Below are 27,628 nucleotides of genomic sequence, written 5' to 3' on the forward strand. Positions count from 1 at the left end.
TGATCTTTCATTATCTCCTAAATTCTATGACCTTATACCATATCTGCCAAGCTTATGCTGAAATGAAGGTAACAGATCCCACCATCAGTTGAGGTTCCAAGGGCTGTGGAACACAGAGAAAAAAAATCCTATATAATAAAATGCTAATATGCAAATAGACCGAATGGCAGAATGACCGGTCACTATGACACACACTGACCACCAGGAGGCAGATGCTCAATGCAGGAGCTACTTCCTAGTGGTCAGTGCATTCCCACAGGGGGAGCACTGCTCAGCCAAAAGCCGGGATCATGGCTGGCAAGTGCAGTGGCGGTGGCGGGAGCCTCTCCTGCCTCGACAGCAGTGCTAAGGATGTCACAACTGATGGCTTAGGCTCATTCCCCACTGCGAGAGGGACCAACACCACTCCCGCCCTGCCAGTGCATGACTCTGGTGCACCAGGCCTCTAGTGTTATATAACAGAGGATTAGCTGTAGTATAAATGTGTGTTCTCTAATCTTAACCAAGTCATCTCTATTACTCACCTGTATTTTCATTTCTAGTTAATTTCTCCTTTTGGTCTATCATTGCCTTTTGCTGTTATGACATTGTATTATAAAGACTCAGATTATATTCTAATTCCTTCATCACTGAGACATTTAAAGTTATATTACCACCAGCTGCTGGGTATCTGGGTATATTAACACCAGTTCTGAGGCACATGGCTGATATATTAGCCCATCTTCATCTCTGCCCTGCAAGGGTTAAATACAACTAAAATAGTCTTTGAGCTTGATGCATCACTTTTCCCAATTGACCTCTCTTAGTCCTCACTCTGTCTGTAGCATTTGACAGGATGTGTTTATTGCTTGAATTTTCACCCCTCTTCTGCCACTCTCCTCCCGCTTTCTGCTTCTCTAGCCGCACTGGCTGCCTCTCAGTGCCTCCAGTGCCCGGCGTTTCTTTCTGTTTCTGGGCTTTTACATACCAGGTCTCCCTCTAGACTTAATTGTCACTTCCAAAAAGAGGCCTTCCCAGACCTCTCAATCTAAAATGAGTTTCTTTATTCCCCATAGAACCCTTTCCTTCCTAGCCATTGTCACAATTTAAATTTATTTTTGCTATTCCATGACTAATGTCTGCCGGCTTTAAGTTGCATTCCCAGCAATTAGCATCATCCCAGGACCACAGTAAACTTCCAGTAGACTATTTTGGATGATTGGCTGTGGGAATCAAATAAATTGTGCTTTTTTTTTTTTTCTCCACTACTTCCCTTTAGCAACTTTTGCCATTGCGGAAATGCATCCCTGGCTCTTCCCACTGTGCGTCCAGCATGTTCCTTCTCCCAAGCCTCACTCACATTCCTTGTCTCCTCACATTTCCTGACATACGGGCAGGCCTTCTGTGATTTCCCCGTCTCCTGGACTCATGGTGCTTATCTTCATCTCTCCTAAAGGACTCGTTAATTTCAAAATTACAGTGCACACGGTGATGGGCCTCTTCCTGTCACGGTGCAGAAGGCCCCAGTGCGTAGCCCAGGGCCATGCACAGAGTTTGTTCCTAATACTTACATGTTAATTGTTGAATAAATGAAAATCTGTACCTTTTGACAATGTTTAGCTTCTCTGTAGGAGACTGACAGCTTTGAATTGTTTAAGCTGTAGTAAATTGCCTTAAAATGTGGAGTGACTATCTTTGTTTCTCTTAAGGAGCTAATTTCCTCATCTCCAGTTCATTCATACCAAAGGATGCTTTTTATTAGTAATATCGACAATATTATTACTTAGAGCTGTTTTATAGTTAATGAAAATTTTCAAATTGGTGATCTAACTGGGCCTATCAGCAACTTTTTCTGGCAGATGGGATAAGTATTATCTACAGGTGACACTGAGCTCAGAAAGTCAAGTAGCGGTTCTGCTGCTGCATGGCTAATATCCCGAGTCTCCAATCAAGGGAATAGAGGGAAGAGTAGAGGCTTTGTGGTCTCCTAGAGATTGCATTGAAATTGCAGGGGAGTAGGCAGTTTTCCCTAAGTATTACCTAATTTAAAGCCCCAAATTCTATAGTATATTTCCCTAGTTGGAAATTATTGCCACTCTACCACTATTAATGATGTGACTGTATTCTGCCTTTGTGTTGGGTCAGAAAAAAAGTTGGGAAAATTGCAATATATACCATACTCCTTTAGAATTTCATCTTTGTTGTGAGTAATTCAAGGCAATTCCTGCTCTAAATATATTTAATATGTACTTGATATCTTAGAAAAAGGGCTTTTTAGTTTTCAGAACTATTGACTCATTGCCTCCATGAAAACTTGGTTTCATTCCAAGGCAGAGGATCTTAGCATCTGCTGTTCTTTTTGTGGTCTGAAGGTATACATGTCATCTGTTTCATAATATTGGGAAAATAACTATTATAATTTGTACTTGGAGCCTCGTTAAATGGCACGAGGTTGGTGGCACAATTAATCTTGATGTGCTGTAAGGACTTACTATATTAGGAACATTGATATTTTAAACCAAAAGCAAGGTTTACTAGTATGTTGTATATGAGTCTACTTTTTAAGAATAAAAGTCCTTTTGCCTGAAGAATTATAAATGTCTGCTTCTTTCATCTTCTTTTGACATTCTATCTAGAATTGGAGTAAGCTGTCTCTTTCAGTTAAAAATCTCTGTAATAAGTAGCTTTCTGATCAAGTGTTTGCAGATATATTGGAAAGAATATTTTCTTAACTATTATGGCTAGAGTTTGTTCTTGGAGTGAAGTCTCTTATAATAGAGATACAGTTTACCTAAGAGTCATATTAATAAGTAAAAAAAAGATCAGCTTTTTGAATAATATATGAATTCATATGGTATCAGTGGTATCTAGGCATTTGGGACAATACATAATTAGTTTGAATTCCCTTTGAGAGGGAGATGTGGATGTTAAAATAAATTGCTGATGAAGCATATACTTTGGAGAACAGTGTATTTCAAAACTTTGTGCAATATCAGCGATTTCTTTCAATGGTATGGAAGTATAGCATAACACTGAGAAGATTTATTAGGGGCAATTTTAAACCATTCTTACTGTATAAAAGTTTATAGTTTGCTCACTTAGGAGTAGCTACTAAAAGAAGAAGAATAACACATATTTATAGGCCTGCTGGGAAAACATTAGTTCTATATAATTGTGGGCACCATTGTTTGCACCCAATAAAACAATAATAATAAATTTCTTGTGTAATAATAATCAGTATCACAATATTGAAGCATTTAAAAGGCTTTGGCCATTTAATTGTTAAGAATTATTCTTTTACAAAACACTGAATAATGGATCTTCTCCAGAAAAATCAGCACTCACAGAGTAAGAAGACTTAGAGTTGTGGAATAAATATATTATGAGGGAGGAACAGAGTTTGGAATAAATTGATTTTATTAAGTAAAATTGAAAAAACTGCCTCTATAGAAGGAATTACTTTGCTATCAGGAATAAATATTCCAGAAGAAATTGTTCTTGCACTGTAGAATATCTAATCATTCTCACCTTGAGGGAGTTCCATCAAAGCTTCCAGTTCTATCGTGGAAAATAGTCTATAATATACACAGTATGTGTAGTATAAAATTTGATGCAAGCAGTTTACCACCTACTCCTGGGGTTTTGAGACACATAAACAAAATACTGTACCTTCTCATGTTTTGCACTCTGAAACTGGTGCAGTTTATCATTGCTATCTCAAATATGTTCAGAAGTTTTCTTCCTGAGAAAGAGGGACCAACACCACCATTACTTAGCCAAAGATTCCATCACTCCTGGCGGAAAATCTTTTTCAGGTTTGTTTATTTGGATAAACATTGGGTACATGATCAGTTCCTTGTCCCCCTTAAGCCTAAATTAAACCAGGGGTTTGTTATAACACTCACTGGAAAGAAGTCTTTAATTTAGTTTGTTTTTCTGATGACATCTACAGTGTTAAAGTAAAAACATATAAATGGAACTGTTCGAAGAGTGCCTATTTAATGTGCAAAGAGCACACACGTGTGGGAGGGCTCATTTCCGCATTTAATTTTGTTTTTTACTAAAAACTCACAAAAGCCCACTATCGCTTCTTGGACCCAAAACACAAAATAGGATTCTCACAGCGTCAGAACTTACAGCTCTGGTAGGCGGAGTAGATGTGATTATAGCATCTATCATATGTCAGTAATAGTGACATAATTGAGTATTCATCTTAGTGCATCAAACACTGAATTGCAACGAATTGAAAATATGGGTAGTTTATAGTCTTAGAATAGCATTTCTTGGGGAGCAAGTATGATATTGAACATTTGGGGATGGTTTTATTCTTTTCCCTTTTATTTGCTGGCATAGTGTTGTTTTTACTTCCTTTCATCCTATACTAATAAAAGAGAAAAATGGTAATTGGCGTACAACCGATACCTTTTTCATTGGCTAATCAGTGAGATATGCAAATTAACTGTCAGCCAAGATGGCGGCTGGCAGCCAGGCAGCTGAGAATAGGAGGCTTGGTTGCCCCAGCGATGGAGAAAGTCAAGGATCCCCTCAGCTGCGGGGCTCTGAGCTCCTGAAGCAACAACTCCAAAAGATACAATGTTTCAATTATAGAAGCTAAAAGATGGCGGTTAATTTGCATACTCAGGCTCCAAGCAGAGCGAAGCCAAACAGCCCTGAAGCAGCAGGGCAGAGAGGCCTCAGGGCCTGGGATCAGCGGAGCCGAGAGGCCTCCCGCCCCGAGATCAGCGGAGCCGAGAGGCCTCCCGGCCCCGGTGATCAGCGGAGTCCAGAGGCCTCCCGGCCCAGTGATCAGCCGAGAGGCCTCCCAGCCCCAGTGATCAGAGGAGCCGAGAGGCCTCCGGCCCCACATTCAGGGGAGCCAAGAGGCCTCCGGGCCAGGGATCAGGGGAGCCGAGAGGCGTCCTGGCCCTGGGATCAGCGGAGCAGCGAGGCTTCCCAGCACCGGGATCAGTGTGACAGGGTGCGGAGCCCCTACCCTCTGATCGGCCCTGCTCTGTGCATGACAGGAGTGGCGCTGCAACCTCCCTATGGACCCTACCTTGAGTGTGACAGGGGGTGGTGCCCCAACCCCCCAATCGGCCCTACCCTGAGCATGACTGAGGGTGGCATCGCAACCTCCCAATCCGCCCTGCTCTGTGCATGGCAGGAGGCGGGGCCCCAACTCCCCAATGGGCCCTGCTCTGAGCCCGACCAGGGGTTACACCTAGGATTAGGCCTGCCCTCTGCCACCCGGGAGCAGGCCTAAACCAGCAGGTCCTTATCTCCTGATGGGTCCCAGACTGTGAGAGGGCACAGGCCAGGCTGAGGGACCTCCTCTCCCAACCCCGAGTGCACAAATTTTTGTGCACTGGGCCTCTAGTATTAATATAAATGTGGAAATATTTGCGGATGGTCTATTTCTAAGAAAGGCTTATTATTACATGTATCTCAGCCACAATGAATCCCTATGGTATATTTTGGGGCCAAATATTAAAACTCAGTCCCTTGGAAAATTATTGTCATTCAGGTAACTTAATTTTTATAAGTCCTCATAAGGGCTGCTTCAACTGAAAGTGTTTCCAGTCAGGCCTGATGCAATTCATCCTAGTATGCCCTACAATTTTAAAATACTTAAAATCTCACCTACCATTAATGACTGTGTCTGAAGACCGGAAGAACTGGAGGTGTCACAGACGACAGGTACAAGCATAGCCTGGTCCTCTTTTTTTTAGTACAGGAAGGTAACACATGTGCCAAGCCAATTAGCTTAACCACCACACTCTAAATAATAATAAAGAGGCATATGGAAGAAAACTGAAAATGAAATAATGGCCACAAGCTTGTCTTACTTGTTAGCCAGCTCCTGGTCAGACATAGTCAAAGGGCAGCGCATAACACCTGTGCTTAGATAAAGGCTGTGTGTCTGTAGTGAGGTGTGAAATGCTATAATTTATATTCTAATCCTGCTAAAATTTACTTGCCATGGGGCATCGGGCCACGTTTTTCTTACAGCTTCAACTTCTGCATCTTCAGAATATAGACGGAGGTACTCCCTGCCCTCACTACTTCGTGAGGTTGGTAGAGGGTCCACCATGAAAACCTAAATGGAAACGTTAAGACTAAGTATCTAGGTGGATATGAGTGATGCGCAGTGATGAGAATAACTGCTATCTAAGTTAAAGGGAGAAGGACAGTATCACCCTTAGTTATTCCTTGGCAAGAGTGAGACTCTTCTCTCATTGCATTGTCAGGCTGGTCCAGGGATAACTACATGAAAGAACCTGGCAGAGGAAAGTAGAATGTGGCCTTTCGGATTCTCTCCTTGGTGATCCAGGAGTTCGGGGAAAGAGTTGAGTAGTTACATGATCCTGAAAACAAAAACCACAAAACACATCAAGAGAGTTTCCCACAAAAACCTGAGGAAACAAATGAGACACTGCACTCATTAGACCCTCTTTATTTTTCTATTGTTATACTTGTAATCCTCACCCAAGGATATTTTTTCCATTTATTTTAGAGAGAGTGCAAAGGGTGGGGGGGAGAGAGAGAAAGAGAGCGAGACATTGATGTGAGAGAGTCACATCAATTGGTTGCCTCCTGCACATGCCCTGGTAGTGGGGAACCTGCACGAAGGTCCGTGCCCTTGACCCTTAGGTGCAGAGGCTGACGCTCTAACCACTGAGCACACTGGTCAGGGTGACCTTTCTTTAATTGAAAATTAATTTCCAATTTTAATATAATAAAATGTTAAATATTAAAATATTTAAAAGAATATTGCAAACATCAGTGTATCAACCACTCATTTAATAAGTAACATCTTGCCAAATTTTCTTGAGTTTTCTTGTTTGTTTTTGAAGAAAGAAACATTTTTTTTTCACCATGGACGATCGAATATATTCCATTCTTTTCAGAAATCGCACTTAAATGATAGTAGGTTAATAATAATTTTTAAAATACTTAAATTTAAGGAGAGAGAGAATAGAAAATGAAGCAATGGCGAATCATAAATGTTAGGTATTTTCTGAAAGATGAAAAGTAGATGGAGAAATAATGACTGACTTTGTAGCAGAAGTCTGAACCTAACTGTTAATGTGACACACTATGGTACTGTACCAAAAGGCTCAAATCTAGAGGCATAAGGCATGTGGAAACTGGGATGAATTTAAGATTAGAGAAATATGTCATTTGAAAGTCTGGGTACAAGAAGACTTAGAACATTGGTTCACCTCCTGCCTCCAATCTGAGCAGCCAAGTTACTCTTACACCGACCCTCACAAGGCACAAGAAAGTGATGCTCTGGAGAATTTAGTCCAGAGAGGCTCAGACCCTGGGCACCTGGCATAGCAGAGCGTGGGAGCGAGAGGCACACGGACCACAGGTGCTCAGTGAAATTGACTGCCTGAATGATGAGACACATACACAGTCCCATCCTCTTTCCCCGTAAGCATTGATGGTCATGATCCAGACATCGCCAACCAAAAGAGAACAATATTTATTTTCATATTCTCTTTTGTTCACTAATATTCCCGTTTTGAAAAAAAAGGACACTATTTAATCTTACTCCCTACAGGTTGCCATTGTCACTAGTGGCAGCCCTCAGCCCCTGACACCTGGCTAAGAGCACAGGGGCTATGAACCTTGTTAAATTAGTAATTGTTGTCTGCAGGTGGACAGAAACGTGCTCAATCACTATTATCACTCCTTCTGGTTAATCTTTTTTCCCAATGAATGTTCCTATTTAAAGTGTCACACCTTCTATCCTCTTATACTTTCTCTAGAAGAAGAAAATTTTGATAATTATGTCAATAGATATTATCTAGATGGCTTAGATTCTAATTTACAAGACCCCAACAAAGTGTGTGCTTACGTTGATTCCTTGCAGATTATTTTCCACATGTTGACAATGACTCATGGACCTATCCTCTTGCAATATTAAAGTTGGGGAAGCTGCCTTAGAGATCAGTGTGTTCAACCTCTGTGTTTTATTTTGTTTTTTTTAAAAAAATATATTTTATTGATTTTTTACAGAGAGGAAGGGAGAAGGTGAGGGATAGAGAGTTAGAAACATCGATGAGAGAGAAACATCGATCAGCTGCTTCCTGCACACTCCCTACTGGGGATGTGCCCACTACCAAGGTACATGCCCTTGACCGGAATCGAACCTGGGACCCTTCAGTCCGCAAGCCGACGCTCTATCCAGTGAGCCAAACCGCTCAGGGCAACCTCTGTGTTTTTTTAGTTGACAAATTGAAGCAGAAACAGGTAAATAGTTTGTCCGAAGATTCCAGGTAGTTAGTGGCAGAAACAGGGCTATATTTTTGAAAATGGTCTTTGATTATCAATGAGAACATGTAGTTCTCACTTGCAATTTGTGAATCACAACGTGGTTTGTGTGGTAATGGAAAAGCTATATTAATAGAAAATAGTTACTAGAAATTAATAGGAATTTTTAAAGCCCCAGGTAGACAGACTTATTCAATTCACTGTCTAATTGCTCATTTTGTTCTCCCCTAAGTATTTGCCTTTATGATAAAAATTGCTCTTGGTCAGCATTCTATCCATCTGTAGTTCCAGTATTAGAATTATGATTCTCCAGGGTAGTGCACAAGGCAAGAGATAAGATAATCCCCGGAGAGGGAGTATATTTTTTGAAACTACACAAGGTATCACTAAAGAGTGTGTGTTGTTCAAATAAATCCTGTGGAGTTGGAAGTTTGAGAGCTACTGGTAGAGAATTGTGTTTTAAATTAATAAAGGAATCTGATTTAGGACATTGGAATTAAAAAATGTGAAGATAAATATGAAACAGAGTGATAGTCTCACTTCTAAAATCGGAGCAGATTCATAAGAATAATAGCAAGATTCCCTCATAACCATTCATTTTACTGTTAAAGAACATCAAATAATTCATGCTATTTTCTCTAGCTTCAGAACAATTTTTACCCAATTTCAATATCAATAGATTTGTACATTGCAGAGAAATGGATGTGTTTCTCTTTTTGAAAGTAATTAAAGGATAAGATTTCTATAAATGTTTCTTAATATTGCAAATTGTGATTATAGTTTACATTTGTATGCAGCTGATGGCCCTTTTATGTAACTTCCTAAGAACTCTTTTATTGGGAGTGTCTTGATTGACTGTATTTATTTAAGCTGATTTCTGGTCAGTTATCCGAGAGTGGTCTTGTAAGTAAATAACTTATTATAGTAGTAGTTTATATGGTCAAGAAGCACAGTATTTGGAAGAATATTGACAAGAAGGGATTACAGGAGCACATTTCATGCTTTTCTAATATATTTGTTAATAGTTATCATTTTAATTGGGCAGTAAATGTATGGTCATGTAAGTATTCTGTAGCCACACTGCTTTACAACAGGTTCAGTAAATATGCTGACCTGGTCTGCTTCAGGGCATGGCTGGTGTTGTTAGTCTGGCCTGAAACCTGTTACTCATTCTCTTTGAAGGCCTCTTCCCCTCAGGTCTCTGTTGAAATGCCATTCCTAGCTATCCAGACCAACGTAGTTGGCCTTGCTATTCTTTGTGATAGTTGCACTTTTATAGCATTACCATAATTTCAGATTGTATATCCTGTTTACTGTTTGTTTAGTTACATATTTAATATGTTTTTATTCTATTTAACTAGTCTTAGCACTATGTCTGATACATAGTAGATGTTCAATAAATATTTGATAAAAGAATGAGTAACACATACAAACGTATTTCATTTATAATGAACCTTTCTACCCACTCTTTTTCTTCAAGTGCTAAGATCTCTTATAGTTTTGGTTGTTGGTCTTTTATTGGTTCCAGTTATTTCTAACTTTTTGTCTACTGTTGCAAATAGAGTAATAATCTTCTAAATGTTGATGAAATAAACAAGATCTGTGGTGATGGATAAATATGACATTATCATTTTTCCAATTCAGTTGAATTCCAAATAATAACTGGCTTTTTAATTGCACAGTGTGTGTGGGAGAGTTGTTGGGGTTTGGAGGATGAAGATACTTGTCTAGAGCTTCTAAAAATCATCTAGGTTAAACAGAAGCCATTACCGGGAGGTGTGGGAAAAGCCAATTGTGTGTGTATTTCCCTTGTTTACTTTTCTAGGTTAGTGATATGTACTTATTAGGATGTATTTAAACGATTGAAATTGCGAGCTGTTGAATAGTATTGTTTCCTCCTATTGTTCCTTTATTGATTTTTCTAAGTGACCACTGTTCTAGGTGCTGGAACAGATATTCAAAAGTGCTGGGCACTTGGATATAACACTTGAATGCTCATTGAGTGACGATACAAATGAGTGAATGACATGCTTCTTGCTACAGAGGAGCATATAGCCCTGCAGAGAGGGCAGATCTTGACACAATTTTTGTTCTAGGGGCAGAGAAGGAGGAGTTTTGAGGTCAGCATGTGACCCAGTGCTGACCAATGGGATGTCTCCTAGAGGCTTTCTGGAAAAGGAATTTTTGTATTCTTACAGAGATGGTTAGAAAGAGTACCTTCATTTATCAAGGCTCTAATCATCTCTAGATGTGATATCTGGAGTTGTGTCAGAGAGTCTTATAGCTATGAGAGAGTAGTCAGATGGGAGAGTTGACATGCCAAGGATGACAGTGAAGACATTGAACCTGCAAAATTAATCATACTAGAGATGGCCTGTCTTTGGATTTCTTGTTATGTGAGATAATAAATATCTGTAAGCTCTGTGAGGGCAAGGTGTTTGTAAATATTGTTCACTGTAATATCCTTTATGCGAGGAATAGTGGCCAGCACTATAGCATATACTCAACAAATCTATCTATGTAAAAGCCCAGCGACTGGAACAGCCGGTGGCTATGACATGCACTGCGGCAGCCAACCAGCCTGATCTGGGCCCCGATCGGCCCCTCCCCCTGGCCAGCCCCGCACCCAATAGGCTCCCAACACCCTGATTGGGGGCAGGGCCTGCTGGCCAACTGCCCGTGGCCCCTCCCTCCACCGGCCTGGCCTGATTGGCCACCATCGGGAGGGCTGGCTGGACCCCACCCATGCATGTATTTGTGCACCAGGCCGTTAGTATTTTATAATGACTTTCGTTAGCAGACAAACTTACCCCCATAGATTTAGTGGGTTTTAATGCAAAATTAGAAGAAGAAATGTTTGTACAAATAGTCTCACTCATATTAATATTTAAATATGGTTAATGAGTTTGTTCCTTAGTGTTTAGCCACTTCCTGGTGTTGAAGTTTGGGTAACATTTTATTCCCACAGAGGTTAAAATAGCCATGATACATTGATGAAGACAATCTAAAATTCACATTCCTCAGATTTTAAAGCAGCCCAGTAATGAGGCAAGAGGGAAAGATTTCATCTCAGGAAAAGACAAGATGAGGATAATGAGCAAATAGTGTTATTATTACTTATATATTGAAAGCTTTCTATTATCTTTAAGCTGCAATTTATAATAAAATAATATTTATATATGTGACTATATCTCTGCAGGTTTGGAAAACTTTATTGCACCAGTTTTCTGGATATTGTTATTATATCAGATAAGCAGCTTATTCATTACTTCCTTATGCTGGAAACGTGTCAGAATTACCTATCAAGGTTGGACATGATAATTACGACCATCCCTGTCTTAGAGTCAATTCTTAAAGCTTTGCTTGGAATCGTAAATTTTCAAATTATGTCAGAAAAACTTCATCTATAATGAGAATTGCTATTAGGACTAAAGCACAAAGGTTTCTTAGTGTCAGACCATATCTTAAAGGAATTTATTGAAGAGTGAAAAGCTATTCTAATAACAAATACTCACCAATGAACTTTAAAGGTTGTGAGGTATACTAAAACTCTGGGGAATTCATAAGAACAAAATTTACTTTTCTTCTGATTTACCTTGAATAAGCTACTGGAAATAAATTTACGTTCTAACTGTTAAGGTAGCAATTCATACTTTCCTCTGTCTGATTCCATATCTTCTGAGGTTTCATCTGCATTTCCCCTGCTCTAACCTCAAGGAGATACCAGTTTTACTTATGCATGAAGTTGGATTTACTTTTATTCGGGGGGGAGGGGGCACTTTTAAATATATAATATGGTACTGGCTTTTTTTCTGCTATTTACAAAAATATCACTTAACTAGCATTTTTGGTGAATTTCCCTATACATACGGTGCTATCTATAACTTAATCTTTAATTCCCTTGTTATCACAGAAAGAATTTTTTTGAATCCTTTCTGTAACTCCACTATCCACATATTATGCTTTTACAGCAATTCCCTAGGCTCATGAAGGTGAAAGATGAAGTTTATAATGGTATTGAATACCAAACTGTTGCTTGATTTATTCAGGAAGGTTGTTATATAGTGGGATCAAGTGACAGCTTAAAAGCTGGTATAATTCATCATCATCAGTTAATTTTCACTGGGTGTCCACTGGGTGCTGAACATTGCACAAGGTTCTTTGTCAGCAGGTATGTGCCTGATAAGGTTGATGGAACTCTAAGAAGACGGAATCTTGTCCTTAAGGCGCTCGCTGTATAACAAAGGCAAGTCAGCAAATCCCCAGTGTTGTTAAGCTCTCTGTACAAAATGTATGTAACTAAAAGCACTTTATTTTTTGAAGCGCTGTTGTCACTAAATTTATACTGCTACCAGAATAAAGGGTACGAGGTTGGATGGATGAAGAGTAGGTGTTTATTATGTTCCAGTTCTTGGCTGACCAGCACTGATTTTTGTGTGTGTGTTTGTGTCTGTACATATACTTTTAAAATATTCCTGCCTAATGAGTCCCAGTTATCCTTCCAACAAACATATGTATACTTTGCCTCTCCCTAATGAGAGACAAATCAAAGCCACATCCAGATGACCCATCTAGAGCGAGTGTTATGCAGTCATTGTTCTAGACTCTGGGTGATGGTATTCTTCTCCTGAAATGATTGAAAAATCTGATCTTGATTTTGAATGTAGCTCTTTATGATCCTGCAACTTATGGCTTAAAACATATCTGATTGACAATGGTGAAGGAAGTATAGGGTAGGTAGTCACACTGTAAGTTCTCAAGTGTAGTGCTGGTCTAAGGAATTTCCATATTCCCTGGGTAAGGACAGTATGAAAGATGATGTGGCCATGAACTACCATCAACATCTCTTTACTGAGTTTCTTCCTTAAACTTGTCCAGGATTATCTGCTAAGATTTCTCTTGCTGGGTGTGTTTCACAGCCATCTCTGAGAAGGGTTTCAGGAGGATTCTCTCGCAGGGGCCTTAATGGTTCTTTTCTTGTTGATAATATGGACTTAGATTCAGGGATTGCTTTAGGGTGGAAGTCACGAGCCTTTATTTGCTAAGCTAGGGATTTTTCTAGCACTATAATTTATTTAACATCTTTATTAGCATCAATATCCTTCTTCTTCTTTTTTTTTTTTTTTTGGACATGATGGTAGAGGACTTCATTTTCTGGTAACTGCCACCAAAAGTTGTGTCAAATAATGATCTTTGACTGTAGTCCATTGCTTGCCACATTGGTTTTTGAGCTCTGAGCTCCCTGCACCTCCTTTAGTCTCAATTTAATGGTGTCCTGTCACTAGATCTACCTCTGTGAGTGATCAAGCTTGACCCAAGGATGGCGGCTCCTACCCCAGGCTGTATCCTTTGGGAATGAGTTATACGAACACTGATGGGCAGTGGGAGGGTGAGGCACTTGAGAGAGCCTGGAGGGTTAGGCTTCCACAGGTCTTGCACCTCCCTAATATTCCCTGTTCCATTTTTCAGCTCTTCACATTTACCTAATCAGTGAGAAAAAATGTGGCTGCTGAAACTCAGCTAACATATACAATGATATGAACTTTCATGGTTCCATGTCACTGGCTAGGGCTGTTGCTTATGCTTGTGTATCTGTGAATGGCAGAGAGGCAATTCAGCCCTTGCTCTGCTCACCAAGGCCTGCTCTCAGGCAAGGAACGCTTTTTGAAATTTCTCAGCACAGAGGGCAGTACCTTCTTCAATTTACTTATTTGACTGTTGCTGGTTAGGGCTATGTTGCTTGCAGATAAAAACAGCTTTTTTTTACTAAAAGTTGCCTACTTTCTTCAGTGGGCTTTTACCTTGGCAAGTTAGAATGGCGTTTGTTGTGTTATTGTAGCAGCTACTGAAAGCCATACGAAGTCCAGTATACTGACATGTGAGTAGTTTTCTACAGTTACCCAGTCTTCCTTATTATACATAGGACCTGTGGCCCAACGACTGATGGCAGCTGATTTTCACTAAGTACTTCTCACACTTTTGCTTGCCCACTAATAGATTCATTCAAAAACAAAAGAAATGCCTTTTATATCTTAAAAAATAGATGTCCTGAATATGCCCATTATTACCTATGAGAAAACTCAGGAGCGATTCTTCAAAAGACGATTAAGATATTATCCCTTGTAAAGTTACCAAGTTATAAAATTTTCAGTATGTACAACAGGTTGCTGGAAGATTATTTCTTTGTGCTCTCTTTTTATTGAATTAATCCATTTTCTGTCATACAAAAACACTCTTTAGGCTATTTATTTTCTGTAAAATATAGGTATATATACTACATTCATTTAGATATAATTATTATAGAGTTATAAATCTAAGCAGAGGGCAACTTTGACAGTTAAGTCAAAGAACAAAGGATATTGTAGCAAATACAAATCCTGGTATGATATTTTAATATATAAATAAAACTTGCAGACAGCAATCCATAATAAAATCTGCTAACGTAAACTGACAATATTCTATTCTCAAATATATGACTCATGTAATTCTGATAAATTAACTAGAAGCTATAATATACAGTAGCTGACATTAAATAAGGCCAAACTTGTCATTCATTTGAGGATAAAAACAAGCATTAAATCCCACTTCTAGGAATATATCCTAAGAAACCTAAAACACCAGTCAGAAAGAGTGTATGCACTGCTGGGTTCATGGCAGCACAATTTACAATAACTAAGATCTGGATACAGCCCAAGTGCCCATCAGTAGATGAGTGGATAAAATGCTGCGGTACATTTACGACCAGTGAAGGATCTCTTATCCTTTGAGACAGCATGGAGGGATCTGGAAAGCATTATGCTAAGTGAAATAAGCCAGTTAGAGAAAGACAAGTATCACATGATCTCACTCATATGTGAAATCTAAGGTACAAAATAAACTGATGAACAAAATAGATCCAGAGACATAGAAACATGTAACAGTCTGATGAGTCTCAGAGGGAAGGCGGGGTTGGGTGGGTGGGAAGAGATTAATCAAAGAACTTAAATACACATATGCATAACCTATGGACAGAGAAAATAGCATGGTAAAGGCTGGGGGTGAGGGGGAGTGGGAAAGTTCAGGCTAGGCCAAAAGGGGTTGATGGGGAACAAAAGGGGACATCTGTAATACTTTCAACAATAAAGATAAATAAAAAAAACAAGCATTAGAGTAAAGTTACACTTGGAGAAGATAAAATAAAGATTTTTGTTATCATTGGTTTACTGTATAGGGACTTTCCAGTAACACATGCAAATCTTAAGAAAGAAAAAGTCTGACTGAATTTCTTAATCTTTTGATTTTATTTTTCTATCAAGTCATGATTTTTTTCTGAAAAAAAATGAAGGTAATGTTTGTGTATTTATTTGACACTTGTTCATTTACAAGAAGGTTTGGGTTGCTGTATAGAAAAAAAACATTTAAAAAAACCCCTGATAACATAGAATAAAAAATGAAAGCCAAATAGTAAATCAGAAATAAATGGCAGAAAAGTAGGAAAGGGCAAAAACATGGTATGAAACTGGGAAGTTAAACTAACCCATTCACACAAGGCTCTGTCATCTGCTCTCATTTGCCAGTGATGATCCAAATGACCAGCGTGATGAAGTAAGTTTCTCAAGTTCACAGAACCAGGAATCACTGGTCCTAGAACCCAAACCATAATAAGCCCTGTTCACAGCCTGTGTGTGTCCCACCGTCTGTTGTGTGAGGAAAGCAGTTGTGCACATTTGCTCCTGATATGTGACCAACTCGTCCATTTTGGTTGGGACTGTCCTCGCTTTAAAACCGAACGTTCTGCGTCCCAGCGCCTCCCTTTGTCCTAAGCAAACGGGGTGGTTGGCTACCTGCCTGGCTTCCTCCCAGCCATGGCAAGGAGAGAAGTTTGAGGGAGTTAGAAAGTTGTCTCCAAACTTTCTAACTCAGGAGGGCTGAGTACCTTTCCTCCAAACTCCATGATGCTTTAGCCTCCTTCAGTGGTAATCAGCTCCTACGTTGTACAGCGGAGCTGCTGCGTGTTGAGTTCTACCACACTCTTGGATTTGGTGGTGGCCTTCATTCTGCTACTAATATATTGTGTTGTTTCTTTTTTTCTAGTGATTGTGGTGTTTTCTGGGTCACTTGGGCTGGGGTAGTTTAAGTGTAAGTATAGAGACCATACATAGTTGTTAGAAGGCCTGGGTGGAAGCTATCAAAGTGTTCTCACAGTGAATCCCAGCATTCATCTCATGGCTAAAGAAGCGTTTATTTCTTATGTAATAGTACAAGGTGAGCATTCCTCGTCGGTGAGAGGCTCTCCTTCCCGCTGACGGGCAGATGCCCGCTGTCTGGTTTCTCCAGCATCCCTTAAGATAGTGCCCTCAGGTGAGGTCACAGCTGGGCTGCTGCCAAGGGCAAGAAAGAGTGCATAGACAGAGCACTCTCAAGTCGGAAGGCCAAGGACTAGGAGTGGCAGAAGTAATTTCTGCTTTCATTACTTAGAGCTCACACGGATACATGACTGAACCAAATGCAAGGAAAGCGGGGACATGGGTTAGCCGAGAGCCCAGAACACTGGGGAGAATAGATTTGTGGGAAAGCTAGTAGTCTCCCCCTTTCAGGTTTGACTTAAACATGCTTAAGTACTTTTTTTTTTTCAAATGCAGAAAAGTGATTGATTCTCCAAACAAGTTCTTAAGTTTTATTGTCTTGTTTTGGGAAGAAGTATCTCCAACCCCTGCCAGCAGTGATTTAGTCTGCAATAGTGAAAATTGAATTACTGTTGAAATACTATTAGATGTATGATGTCATCATAAGACAATCCCCTCCATCCTGCACATTCCCAGTCATACAGTCACAAAATTGGACTGGTATTCTCAAGTTGGTTAACGTTCCCCAAAAGTCAAAATTCCAAAATATTTTTCATATATTAATATATACAGTAAATAAAATGAATATGGGATACAGTCTCTGATGAAAGAGTTCGGAAGTTCAAGAGGTGAATACAAAATTTCTGGAAGCCTTTGGAGTGGAACTAAGGAGACGGAGGTAGAAAAATGCCAGGAGCTTCCGGACTGTGTAGGTGTTAGGATGCAGAGGCCACTCAGCATCTGCCCACTGAGAAAGGTTTGCAACAAGCTGATGAGCAGGGTTGTCCATTAACACATTTATTTTAGCCTAAATTTACATTACAATATTAAATACAGTAATATAGTTTTATTATATTTGTGCATATTGTTGTACATACATACATATTATATATATATACATAATAAAAGTTTTGTTTTATATATGTGTGTATATAAATAAAATCTCTACCATTGTGTGTGTGTTTATGTATGTGTTTGTGTTTGTCTCAGTCTCATAGTGACTTCTGAGTAGCAGAGTTACTGGATACCCAGTAAAAGCTTATAACCATCTTTGGGAAAAATAATTTCAATTTGCATCAAGTCATTTTTACTCCCCTTCCCCCAAATATTCTATTTAGATCATTTTGTTCCTGACGATTTTAAATTCTAAGGTTTTAATTTTGACTTTTTTTGTACAACGACCTTTTGAAATAAATGGCATAATTCTTTGTAGTTTTATTAAATTTTATGTAAAGAGGCCAGCAACTGCAGATGATTTGCACATGGTAATAGATTATATGCCATGGAAAAATGTTGCTTTTGTTGCTTCTCCAGTAGGCACAGTTCCAAGTATAGTTATTACTAAGCTACAGCATCACACATTAAAAAAAATATCAAAAGAATTTCATGCTATTGACTCATTACTCCCATATTTATTATTATTATTGAAAATCAGTAGATCTAATTCTATTGGCTTCCTTCCTGATTGAAAACATTTGAACCTAGAAAGCACAGGGTTTCTTAAGACATTTGTAACTATTCATTATGGATCTTAAACTTACAATCATGCTGCATTGTATGAGCAATGATTTAAAAAAATTCTTTACAATACATATGATAATCGGGTTACCAATGCTATCAAGGTTTGAAGATGCTGAATGTTCATATAACTGGTATTTAAATTTTTGATGTGTTTTGCATTTGTTACTGAATATCAAGAATACATTTTTTTGCCCATATAGAGTAAGTTTAAAATGGGGTCTTTTGTAGAAGCCTCCAGCCTGTTTAGAATGATATAACCGATGCCCGAATGTTCACATATCAAACAAAATGCCAGCTTTCTGTAGAAAAAAGGTGTCAAAAAGTTTCTTTGTACCTTTAACGCATGCGATTATGTAGTACAAAATGCAGAGTTTGTAAAATTTCTTGAATATACAGGCTAAAAATGAATAATTCAAAACAAATCTTAAGTTCTACATTCTATTGTCCCTTTATAACGCAGGCAGAAGATAGCAGTGCGCTCCCAATAGAGCTGAATTTGCACAAGTTACACCTCTGACAATGCCAGATGGCCCATGGTCTACTTTTGAGAGCTGTCACATATGTAAAGATTTGAAAAAAGAAAGACAGCTGAATGAGAGCAGTGGATCGTTAAAGGGAGAGCGCGGGTCCCTAGGCGTCACTAGTGTTTTAAGAGGCATTGTGTTGTCGTTCCCATATTAGCATGTTGCTTTTTTTTTAAAGCCATACACAACTTTTACACAATAAGAAAAAGAAATCTGTCTAAAGCCAAGTAGTTATGGTTGTGTTTTTTTTTAAATCAGATGTTTTTGTTCTTTATCCAAGAATAAAATCATGTTTCTGACTTACAGGTGAATTTCACTGTAAGATTCAAATGACATCCGTGAAAAATTATCAGTGGAAGTGAAAATAAATGTCTGTTGAGATATCTAATATATCTAGGATTTATCCAGTTTTAATCTGACTTATATAGTGCATGCATCTGACAAAATCATAAAACTAAGAAAGTTTTAATGTGAAAAAATTGAAGAGATAATACTTGGTTACTAGATCATAATACAAACTATAGTAAAAATAATTAGGTGACAGTGAAACAAAAATTAAAGTACTATTCTTTATCTGCCAACCAAAATAGGTATCATATTGAAAACTGAAATGTAGGCAAATCATTAAGGATGTGTTAGAATATCACTCCAGCCATATCCAGTAATTTGCATATAGTCAGTTTTCATAGAAAAAGACAGGATCTGTCCATTTTAGAATTTGGTGGCAAGATATAGTTCTCTTTTACCATCTTTATTTTTAATTATTGAGAACGTCTAACTATTACCAGTGCATAGTGATTTTAAATTTATCTTAGAGCATGGAATATGACAGTACATGTTTGATTGATCAGATGTCTCCCCAGCATTGGGCAATGACATTTCAACTTAACTGAGCTCTCAGATTGCTTGAGTTATTTCCAGAGAAAAAGTGGCCCAACACATTCCATTTATTGGCGAGATTACTGGAAAGTGCTCTGAAAAGAACACCAAATTAGTTTTAACTCTCTTTAACTGTCTTCTTTGGCATCCCTTTAAATAAATATGTATAACTAGCTTTATGTTCAATAGCAGTCATTAGGATGTCGTTCTCCTTGATACAAGGAGTTACAGGAGCAGCAAATTAATCTCTAGATCAAATGGTTACTCACCCATAAGAAATAGCTCTCCTTTTGCAGATGCCTGGACTGCCAATTTTAGTTAGAAGGGTGTGTAGAGCTTTTACGTAGAGAAGTAACCTCTTCTTTTCATCAGAAGTTAGGAGAAAAAAAAATATTTTGATATATCTTACTATTAATTTGTGATATTCACAAATATTTAATTTTTGACAATTATTCTCCTTTGTTCTTTACTAAATAACTGAAAAATGGTAAGAGGGATTCATATATTAGTTTTATAAATCAGGTATTAATGTTAATAGACTTGATGTGAAACCATGCTTATTAAGTAAAAGAAATTTGTCTTTTTCTTGAAATCTGTACATTCATAAATAGAATATTTTGATATTGAACAAGGACAGAAGTAAACAATGTGTGCTAACGCCCTACTCAAATGCACACTGTCCTCTTTGTCAAAAATATATACCAAGTCTTAGCTAGTCCCTAGACCACAGATAATCAGTCCCCTTTAGACATGATCAGTGCCATGTACCAGTATAACTGTTGTGGCTTTCATACATTATGTTTTCTAAGTTGAAGAATTCTTAGTATTCACACTTAATTTATTTTTTTTAACTGTTCATAATCATAAGTTAAAAAGACTAATTATAACAGCAGGTTTAGAATCTGAAATTCCAGGAAATTATAAAAGTAAATTTTGACAATGAATGTTTTTGCTGTTGCTGTTGTTTCTAACTGAAGAAATGCTTTCATTGATAGCATTGCTTAAGACTATTAGTAAATAATTTCATTATTTAACCAGTGTAAACAGATAGCTTTTTTGGGGGGAGATCAGAGCTCTAAGCTTCAATACCCAGAATCCATTTTGGCTAATTTAATTGAAAAATCTATTGTCAGCACAGAGATCCTCCCAAGAGTTACCCAGCTAAGGGTTATGCCTGTACGTTCAGAGGGGCTTCTCTAATGAAAACCTCACTGCTGCACTGTTGGCCCCATGGTCTGCTGGGAAGTGGGCATCGAACGCTGCACCCCACAGTATTTCTCTATACTGTCCAGCTTTCATACCCGAATCCATTGTTCTTTTCCTTTTATTTCAAAAGATAATGGAGTAGTTAACCATTATCAGGGATAGCGAGATAATGTGTCTTTGGCACCAGAAAGAAGACCTGGTACATAGAAAATAATTCAATTTTTTAAAAAATGTCTTTATTGATTAAGGTATTACATATGTGTCCTTATCCTCCCATTACCTCCCCATCCCCGCCACTCATGCCCTCACCCCCCTGTTGTCTGTGTCCACTGGTTAGGCTTATATGCATGCATACACATCCTTTGGTTGATCTCTCACCCTTAACCCCACCCTCCCCTACTTTCCCTCTAAGGTTTGATGGTCTGATCAATGTTTCTCTGTCTCTGGATCCATTTTTGTTCATCAGTTTATGTTGTTCATTATATTCCATAAATGAGTGAGATCATGTGATATTTATCTTTCTCTGACTGGCTTATTTCACAATTCACCATAGCTAAGATTTGGAAACAGCCTAAGTGCCCATCAGCAGATGAGTGGATTAAAAAACTGTGGTAAATCTATATAATGGAATACTACGCTATGGTAAAAAAGAAGGAGTTCTTACCATTTGCAACAGCATGGATGGAACTGGAGAGCATTATGCTAAGTGAAATAAGCCAGTCAAGAACCCACTTTTTCTGAATGAGTGTCAAATTGTTTTTTCAGATTTCTAACTTCAATTTTCTTAAAAACAAAACATTTTTCCCTTCTGTTTTTATGCCCCTTTCATAAAGTCACTTTTGATGACTCCCTTTCTCATTTTCCCCTTTAGTAAGGATATTTTCTCTACATTTAGTCTTTATTATTTCTGTTATACTAGAGGCCTGGTGCACAAAATTCGTGCACTCAGGGGTGAGGGGTGTCCCTCAGCCTGGCCTACGCTCCCTGCAGGCCTAAGCCGTCAGTCTGACATCCTTAGCACTGTCGCAGAAGCTGGAGAGGCTCCTGCCACCGCCGCTGCGCTCACCAGCCGTGAGCCCGGCTTCTGGCTGAGTGGTGCTCCCCCTGTGGGAGCGCACTGACCCACCAGGGGGCAGCTCCTGCATTGAACTTCTGCCCCCTGGTAGTCAGTGCACGTCATAGCGAACGGTTGTTCCGCTGTTCAGTCGACTTGCAGATTAGCCTTTTATTATATAGGATAGGATATTTTCCAATCATTATTATACCCATATGTATTAGTATTTTACTTTCTTTTTGCTTTCATTTTTAGTATCATGGATAAAATTTAAAACAGTCTGTTACTGAGTGTATTTGGATTATTTAAAAATATTAATTTCTTTTTTAACCTGATAAACTTTTCCTACTTTTTAACTTAGCCCAACCTCAGCGCTTGCCTCAGCTTCAAACTTCAGCACAAGAACCAAGTGAGGAGGACGTAGACAAGACAAAGAACTGCCACAAAAGTCTGAGCAACGGAAATGGAATTCACCATGGAGCCAAACATGTGTCTGTGGAGAGTCGAAGACTTTCAGCACCTGTTTCCCAAAAAGTGCATAGAAAAATTCAGTCCAGCTTGTCTGTAAATAGTGATATCAATAAGAAGAGTAAAGTGAATGCAGTCTTTTCCCAAAAGCCAGGCTCCTCACCTGAAGGTAAGTTTGAGATACATACATATTTTGCTTGACCATGTGTGAAATCATATTCACTAATAATTATTTTTTCAAGCAAACATACAAGAAGAATCTCGCTTATCTGCAAGACAAATGGGGATTTTGGTAAAATGCAGCCTCAGTCCCCAAAGGAGAACACAGGCTGTGAAAGGAAGCCTGGGCAGCTGACATCCTGCTTATTGTCTGCTAGAGGGAATGGTCATTACTTTAAATATAACTTCTAGACCAGTGGTTCCCAACGTGGGGCCCATGCCCCACAGGGGGGCAATTTGATTTTTAAAAGGGGCAATTCAAGAATGAGTTATTAACTGATTTTTTTGCATTTCTTATGGTTCTAGGGGCCTCATATACAGGATATAAATATATATTGTGACATATTTATGTATTTAAGTTCTCTATTATATGTTTTGAAACTTTATTTGCTATTTCTTCACATCACTTCATATTATGATATTTTTTAAAACAATTGCTTAGTGATTTCTTCCTCAGTACTTCAGCTGTCCCTTTCGTTCTTTTATTTTTCTCTTTCATGGATGCCATGTTCTTTGGAAGCTTGTTTAGACCGAGTTAATGGCCTGCTAGGCTTCCTCCACGTGAATATGTTACAGTGTGTGTGTGGGGGGGGGGAGGGGCGAGGGGGGCATCAGGATTTTAGAGATGCTTAGGTGGGGCATGGCCAAATAAGGTTGGGAACCACGGTTCCGTACTTTTTTCATACCACATTTAAAAATATGAACACGACGTTGTGGTGGCACACAAACGTATGTGATGATTTTTTCTGTTCCTGGCTTCATGTTATTCTGTGGTTCAGAGGTAAGATCACCTGCTTGCAAATCAGTTCCTAAATATGCAAAACAAAGCGGAAAAGGATTTGGTCATTTTATTTTCTTGCCAGGGAGAGGGCCAGGTGATCTCTGTTGCTTGACTGACTAGCATCCTCCAGCCGCCCCCCCCCATTCCAGGCTCACTGTGGTCTGGCCTTTAGCTCCTCTCAGGAACTAGTTATTACCTCCTTCAACTGGGCCTCATCCTGCACTTGGTCAGATTAAAGTCGGGGTAAATATGATGAACCTGAGAAACCTATTATTTATTATAACATAAACCCTTGTGACGACATTGGGTTTATAACGTACAGACTTTTTTTTTTAAATAAAAATGGCTTGCTGTATTATAGTAATAAAGGAATAGTCGTCTCCCACATTGAAGGTTCCAGATTTCTCCTGGCATATCTGAGTTAATCCATTCTTCCTCTTTCCCACTTTTAGCCGTTCTTGAGCTTCAAAAAATCTCAAATATTCCACCTGACATGTATATATTTTTGTTATTCCCTTTACATTTCTATTTTAATTGCCAGGAAATCTTAAATAAGGGAAATTCTGCAGATGTCTCTGTGAAATTGGCCGTGCTTATTTATAGAGATAAATTGAGTTGTAAATAGAAAATTGTACAGAGAGTTACCAGTAATGTATGGGAGAAAGGATATTACATTTTGGTTACAGGTGTCTCAAATTCAACTGAGGTAAAGTGTTAGGTTGATCAAATAATATGATAATAAAGGGTCTGCATGGTTCCAGGTCAGTGACACTACTTTCCAAACTAATTAGATTGAAGGGAACATGATTGACACTTTAAAATTAGTTTGACATGTTAGCTACATGGTCATCTCTGAAGCATAGTTAGGCTGTTAACTAAACTGGATCTCCAAGGAGTTGGAAAGGCAATGCAATTTTCTTGAGAAGATCTTCATTTTTAGGTGATTGGGTGAAATAATTGGATGCAATTGAAATCCACTTGTTTTTTTGCATTTGAATTTGCTTATTATGTCCCAAACCTCTTATTTTCCATTTGCTATTTACTTATTATAAAGAATAGTAATATTTGCATATCAATCCCACTTGAAATTGCTTATGGCATTTTAATAAAAGTTTTTATTATTTGCTTACTTTTAATATCATGTGTGAATCTATTTCTGATGTAAGAATGCAGCTTCATAAGCAACATAGGAAGAAAGAGGAAAATCAATATATATAAATGATATATAGTTCTATAAACCCTCTTCCTTTTTCCATCTTTGTTTCTCCCTCTTACATATACACTCACGCTTATGGTTCACCACAAATATATGGATGGTGAGGCCCTCGTAATCCTGACATTTTCACAAGTTCTGTCCCAGATGGGGCTTGGGGGCATGAGAAGTATGAAGCACAAATGAAGATGACTAAATATATTGTACAGTGTCCTACTCATAACTTTGCTGTTAAGCTATAGCATTTAGCCAGTTGTAGGTTTATTTTATTTTGATTGCTTGAATCTAGATGAAAATGCCATTGTCCAGGTACATCTTTACTCAGAGTTTGGTGTTTTCATTTTCTTTGCTACTATTTAAGGTTGTGACCTGAAATTGTGTTGTTTTTTTCTGATTTTTAGTTTTAAATTTAAGTCTGTTTCCTTGGCAGTGCACTGTAGTTAAACAAACAAGCATAAGACTGGTAGATGGCAAATTAAAAGGAAAACAGCCTCAGCTCTGCTGCCAGCTAGCTAGGGGACTTGGGTTTCCTGGGGGATGATTTTTCTATAAAATGGTGTGGAAAGTGTGGATTAGGAATTCCCAAAGTAAGTTTCAGTTCCAAGATTCTATGATTCAGTTCTTTCAGCAACGCTGCCTCATGAACTATACACACAGGTCTCTTGCTGTATAGAACGTTTGGGGTCCTTGGTTGAGAAGAAATCTCATACCTCGGAATAGAATAGGGCAATTCCAGGAAGGGTTTTGATGAACAGACATAGCATCTGGATTCCAGGACAGCAAGTCCTGAACGGGCTCTAGAGGTGTGGATACATGGAACAGACTTACAGTCTCAGAGAGGAGGGGGTTACGGGTGGGGGTCGGGAAGAGATTAGACAAAAAGAACATATATGTATAGCCCATGGACACAGACATTAATGTGGTGAAGGTCTAAGGTGGGGTGGGGTGGGGGCAGGTTGGAGGGGGGCGAAGGGGAAGAATGGGAGACACCTGTAATATTGTCAATAAAATACAATAACAATGGGGAGATTTAATAGCTAAAATTTTCTCAGTTCTATGTTTTTCTTTTTTTACGTTTTTCTTTAGTCTTCATCACTTATGTCTCTTCTTCTTACAGTAAAATGAGCAAATGAGTAGCAAAATAATATTAACTGGGAACTTCAAAATTAGCTACCCATGCCCAGTTTGACCATGTGTGTTTTTTTCAGAATAAATGGTGTTCCTGGTTGTGACTTTGTATGTATTGCACATAAATACTATTGACAAGTAAAGGGGCATTTTGTGGTTCCATTGATGGAATTACATATTTAATCATTTCACAGTGTTTTAGTAAGAGCACTAAACTTGCTGATCAAGTTTGGAAAAGACCGCTAAGATATGGCGGTCCATTGCTTATACAAAAGTAAGGATTGACCCAGCCCCATGATTGAGATAGTGGGTTGGCGACATGTTTTAATCTGTCTTTCACGGTGGGTACACTAAGGCTTGAGTACGCATAGACTGACATGTGCTCCATCAGATTCTCCTTTTTAAGGTGTCTTGATTTATGTAGTTAGTTACTTAGATTCATTCTGTGTACCAGGTATTGTTCTACCTGCTTTGCTCACATGAAGTCATTTAATCCTCCCAACAGCGCTGTAATCCTGTGAACAATATGTAATTATCAACTTGTGAATAAGGAAACTGAGGCACAGAGAGGTTAAGTGAATTGGTGTGTGATAGAATTGAGATGTAAACCCAGACAATTCTGGCTCCATAGCCTACGCTACTAACTACTCATATTTTTGCTTATAAAATCCTCAGAGAAAGCGAGTTTACTGGCCATTCCACCACCACATCAGATATTGGTATTACAACTGTGCGTGAGACAGGGGTCTTCTTATTACTATATAGATTTGTTTTGAAGCACTACCTACTAAATTTTTAAAACAATTCTCACACCTATACCTGGTTTTTGTTTTCTTCCCTATAAGACTCTAAATTATTGAAAGACTGGACTGTGTCTGAGTTTTTTTTGTTGTTGTTAATTTACAGCGATGCCCATTACATTAGCTTCAAAGAGCTTCCCAGGAGTTAGTAAGTGATAAAATTTTTATTCCAAATCATTTTATCCTACTCCTCTGTGAAACTAACACTGAAAAATAGAATGTGTGCACATGTTCATTTAAAAAAATGTAGAAAAAAAAGTACCATGTGGGAAAATACACGTTTTATTTAAAGGTTTTTTTAATTAGTAGATTTCTTCTTGTTTTGTTTAATTAGATATTTTCAAAATACTTTACTTTTCTGATTGTATCACCCAGGTGTAGCTTTAAGATTAAATGTTTTAAGATTCTTGACCTTTGAAATAATTAATAGTATATGACATTGAAACGACCAAGGGTTTTCATTAGATTCTAAGCTACTTATCATAGGAATGACAAATCCTAACACATTTTAGGTGTGTCCCAGCTATAGCTATATAGTTTCATAAAACTTCAATTTCAACAAAGATATTTTTAGAAGAGATTTTATGCTTTTCAGGAATCTTGGATAATAGACCCTTCATGTTGACAGATTTAGTATTTATAAAGAAATGCATAGCCAATCCCAGCAGCTCATTGCCCACAGATGCTGAACAAGAGAATCAGGAATATCGTATACATAGCAATACCGAATCACACAGAGGCAGTATACCCTAGTGCTGAGAGTACAGGCTCTGGAACCAGGCTGCTTGGGTGCAAAAATTGGCTTTACTACTGACTGGTGATATGTCCTTGGGTAGGTTTTTTAACCTCTTTAGGTGTCAGTGTCTTATCTATAAACTGGGGATATTGTTAGTACCTACTTCATAGGATTGCTGTGAAGAGGAGTTTAGTTGATATTGCATTTAGTGGAGTTAGAACACAGCCTGGCCCAGAGGAAATACTTGGAATGTTAGCTTCTGTTTTCATCATCATCATTAAGGAGCACACTGGGAGGGGTCAGGAATGTTCGCTTCCTTGAGAAGGCACTGCCTCCATAGAGACCTGAAAGATACGATTAGGTTAGGGATTTGAGGGAGGCATTTAAGGCTGAAGGAGTTTATGACATCATGAATTTTGTTCAGAGAACCATAAACCATTTGTTGTTGCTAAGAAGCTAAATTAGGAGAAATGAGACTGGAAAGGTAAGAAAGACAGTGACAGGCAGCCTGGGATG

The 27,628-nt window shown here is 38.5% G+C and overlaps 1 protein-coding gene and 1 long non-coding RNA gene across 2 annotated transcripts in view; one reads left to right on the top strand and one right to left on the bottom strand.

The window, feature by feature from the left end:
* Positions 1 to 27,628, bottom strand: part of LOC132242665 (uncharacterized) — a 483,370-nt gene that overhangs the window by 213,277 nt on the left and 242,465 nt on the right. The gene's annotated exons all lie outside the window — the stretch shown is intronic.
* The window catches only part of MDFIC (MyoD family inhibitor domain containing), a 91,935-nt gene that overhangs the window by 36,147 nt on the left and 28,160 nt on the right, over positions 1 to 27,628 (top strand). Inside the window, exon 4 of the mRNA XM_059711599.1 lies at positions 22,129 to 22,404. Coding sequence (XP_059567582.1) covers positions 22,129 to 22,404 — 276 coding nt within the window. The remainder of the gene's footprint in view (positions 1 to 22,128; positions 22,405 to 27,628) is intronic.

Source organism: Myotis daubentonii, chromosome 10 (assembly GCF_963259705.1).
Source record: "Myotis daubentonii chromosome 10, mMyoDau2.1, whole genome shotgun sequence".
NCBI classification, from domain to species: Eukaryota; Metazoa; Chordata; class Mammalia; order Chiroptera; family Vespertilionidae; genus Myotis; species Myotis daubentonii.